The 3919-nt window shown below is 35.0% G+C and overlaps 1 protein-coding gene across 2 annotated transcripts in view; it reads left to right on the forward strand.

Annotated features, from left to right (window-relative positions):
• Positions 1–1332: 1332 nt before the first annotated feature.
• LOC112150113 (afadin- and alpha-actinin-binding protein) overlaps positions 1333–3919 on the forward strand; it is a 6496-nt gene continuing 3909 nt past the window's right edge. The window contains exons 1-4 of one of the 2 annotated variants that reach the window (XM_024278121.2): positions 1333–1470; positions 2628–2739; positions 2898–3049; positions 3209–3412. In XM_024278121.2, coding sequence (XP_024133889.1) covers positions 2718–2739; positions 2898–3049; positions 3209–3412 — 378 coding nt within the window. In that variant the 5' untranslated portion in view covers positions 1333–1470; positions 2628–2717. Of the gene's footprint in view, positions 1471–2625; positions 2740–2897; positions 3050–3208; positions 3413–3919 lie in introns of both variants that reach the window. The other variant, XM_024278122.2, reaches the window with a different exon arrangement.

A 3919-nucleotide genomic window follows, 5' to 3' on the forward strand; every position in this document is an offset into this window, starting at 1 on the left:
TAAAAACTCCTAATTATATTTTCCTGTGTGCAAATCTTACTGCCATCTAGTGGATTAAATATCACATCCCTCTTTCTATGTCTCCACTCACACATTTCTACATGCTGTGCATGGATTGTGCGTCATCTTATCGTGACCCATGCATGAACTATTTATTAAACATGGATCATTTTGAAACCTGCTTATTTTGTGGGAATAAAACATCAACAGAATTGCAGAAAAGTACAAACTAACCCCACAAAGAAGTCTTATGCATGGTTTTTATTCCCCCTTATTTGTTGAAAACTATTTGAAGTGACCAGCAAATGTAATGAAACATAAAAAAATGTACTGAATAACACAACATAGCTTTGGTATTGTACATAAAATGTTATTTTAGATTCCTTGAAACTACATAATGAACATATTAAGGGCTTTTGTTGAATATTTCAAACCGACAGTAGATTAACGTTATTGGTAAAGTTTGAAAAAGATCAGATGACGTTCAAAAGCTTTTTTACAAATCTTTACATAAACAAGAACAGTTTTACAGAATGATTGTTTCCTGTCCCACTGTCTTTCAAGGGCCTGTTCCACAGCCTCGAGGGAGGAAACTCCTTCAGTTTGTACATCTGTCAGGAAATAATGATAACCAAAGCTTTCTGCCTTCCATCAGTTCTAATGGCTTCATCAAAAATTTAGAGGGACACATGCTTTCTGAGAGGATTAACTCACTCTCTCTGCTTCACAAATGAAATGTGTTATTGTGCAACCTGAAATTTGATCAAATAACTTGAATTATAAACGGTCAGGAGTATAAACTGAATATTATAAAAGTAAATATCATAAAGGTAAGAAAAACATGTATTTATTGCTATTTATAATTAATATAAATAAAAAAATAAGATGATATTTGTACTTCTTTTCAAACAGTGTTACACATTTTATAAATTAGGAACAAATACTTTCAATTTTTTATGTTTGTGGGTTTGTTTATTTACAAAGTAGCCCATATCAGACTTTTTAGGCCTTAAGTTTTATATTTTTCTCATCATTGTCTTGTCAAAAACATTTCCCTTCCTTGGGTATATCTACAAAGCAAAAAAAGTGTTTTTATATATATATATATATATATATTCATTTTAATTTGTAAACAGTTTTAGAAAGTGCTGTGTTGCTTAATGCAGTAAGAAGAATATTATATTATATGTTACTCTCCCAAATTATAAATCATTTAAATAATTTTGATGTGCTTTTCTGTGAGATATATTAGTTTTAAACCTGCTCTAATGAAAACGGAACCTTTCGAAACGCACCAAGTGCCGCCGGACCAGCAGCCAATCAGATCGGGCCATGTTTGTTGCTAGACAACGAACGGACCAATAGGAGCTGTTTTGATTTGTATCCTGTTGTGTCTCGCGGAGGTTTCTTTGATTAGCTTGTTTTCAAGAGTAATTTTAAATCAAACCACCTCGCAGATAAGAACCCGAGGTAAGCAATGCAAAATCTAGTTGTTAACGCAGAGGAACAAGTTAAACTTTAGAAGTTTGGCCGCTAAACTAGATCCCGGTTGTTCATCAGCTTAAATGACAGACTAATATCAAGTGGATAGTTTGAGGATTCCCAGTGAATCTGTGGCAGGATTTCAATTTATGAAATAAAAGATGAAACTTAGATATGAATTCTCTAGATTTCAAATTTTCTAGATTAATGCTGAAAGCTAGCTGTTTCTTTGCCTGTATAACTATATAAAAAAGCTTTAACTATTCAAACAGCTTAATTATCTATTTTATAATTTCTTCTTTTATAATTTTTGACTTGTGTTTTTGTTATGTTTTTTTTAGTTGTTAAATGAAAGTCTGAAATTGTATTATTATATGTGTATTATTATTATTATTACTACTATTAAATTCTCAATTATAGCATTAATCTCAGTTTTTGTCTCAATTGACTGTTCACAGTACACATCAAAGTGTAATAAAAAAAAATACTAACAGTGTACATTTTTGGCTTTTTTCGAACATAAATGGTGGAGTTAATAAACCAATTCCTATTAAATTAGCATGAAATAAACACAAGGGTGATTTTTTATTTTTATTTTTAATGAATGTTTCCTTATGGTTAGTAGAGGAGTTAAAGGTTCAGACTAAGCCAGATCCTGGCTTGTTAAGCCTTTGATCTGGGGAAGGCTTGCCATCTGGTTTACCAGCCTGCATGAAAGCATCACCGACGGCTATTTAAACTTCTTCAGAATTGCACGTTAGTCCTTTCAAAATGAATTTTTTTATGGGGGAAATTGTACAAAAATTGATTGTGGAAATTTTTTTCCTATTGTAATCACATTTTCCTTTTAGGTGTAACAGAGCTTGTTTTTTATTCTTGCAGCAGTAAACAAACTGTGAGATTAAGCCAATCAGCTGATTAATGCAGAAAGAGGGAGACTTTAAACAATGAGACACTACTGTACACTATGTCTGAAAACACTAACGTATAAAGTGTGGCACATAGTCACACATTATATATACACTTCAATTGTTTACAAATTGTTATCAAGTTTGTTGTGTGGTTTTATCCACTCCACGTGTTCTCCATGTGCTGTGTAATCCACAGTGGAAAATGGCTGCGGCTAATCTGACCTTCTATTTCAGGAACACGTAGGAGGGTCTTGTTGTCAGATTCTGTCATCTGCACATGCAGTGAATGATCCAGAGCCACAGTCTGACGGCACACAGCTTGTAATGATGCCAGAATCCTCCCCAGGTGAGTAAACATTTTGGATTTCTTTTGCATGCAGCCAAAGAGTAGACATGCGTTCTGTTTGATTGGATGACTATTCACAAAAAATTATTCAACAAGTTACTTTTTTGTAAAATGAGAAATTTGTATTGTGATTCCTACATTTATTTCTTCTATACCAGTCAAGGATCATTATGGGATCTCTGTTGAATGTGGAGCACCCCTCTTGAGGCACTTTAGCCAGTCCTCACTTCCACTGCACAGAAATACCAACGTTCAAAGTGCCTTTTGCACGCAGCAAAATGTGCAGGAATGTCTGTCCCACATCAATCAGGTTGGTGTTCTTTCATGTTTTCTATTAGTAATTTTTGATTTCTCCTGAACTCTATCTTATCTTAAGGCAACGATTTCTTATAAAAATGTCAGTCTTTAAATATGATCAAACTGCTATTTATGACTGGCTTAATTTATAAACCCCTCTCTAACTTTAAAGGAGGTGTCATCCCTCGGCCTCCCAACGGTTTGGGTGGAGTTGGACGAGAGCTCGGACCTGAATGTTGTGACAGTCCTGAACTGCATGTATGACCTGATTCAGCTGCACCACAGGAGCCTCAGAACTCTGGAAAACATAGAAGTGGAACAGCTAAAGTCAAACAGCAAGTTGGACTACCTGCAGCTCTCTACCACTCGCCTAAAGGTCCAGGAATCTACATAAATGTATTTTGATGGAGGACAACTAGTGGTTGTATAATTATTATGATTAGGCCGTTTTTAAACAAAATCCAATTTCATTTTCTAAGATACAATTTCTGCAGAGCAACAGTAGTTCCTTATAGATTAGACTCTGAGTTGTGGGCGTTACTGTTGGCATAGAGCAACCCCGCCCCCTTTCCCAATTGCTAAGAGTTCTCTGTACACGCTCTCCCACTTGCTTATAGCCCCTCACACCCCCACCTAACATTACCAGTGCAACAAAAAATGACGAGCAATGTCGGAGCTATCCAGCCATACAGTTTTAAGCCAGATGAAAGCTCAGACGAGGAAAAACGAAGATGTATATCGATCTCTTTGTGTACAAGTGGATGCATCAGAAGCAGGGAGCTTGTGGCTTGCAGATTATATGTCCTCCATCCAAATACTATTCTTTTTAAACTGCATTTTTTTCATTTTCTCCTGTTTTACAACCATTTTGATTTTAAAAAAG

This window comes from Oryzias melastigma, linkage group LG4, assembly GCF_002922805.2.
Source record: "Oryzias melastigma strain HK-1 linkage group LG4, ASM292280v2, whole genome shotgun sequence".
NCBI classification, from domain to species: domain Eukaryota; kingdom Metazoa; phylum Chordata; class Actinopteri; order Beloniformes; family Adrianichthyidae; genus Oryzias; species Oryzias melastigma.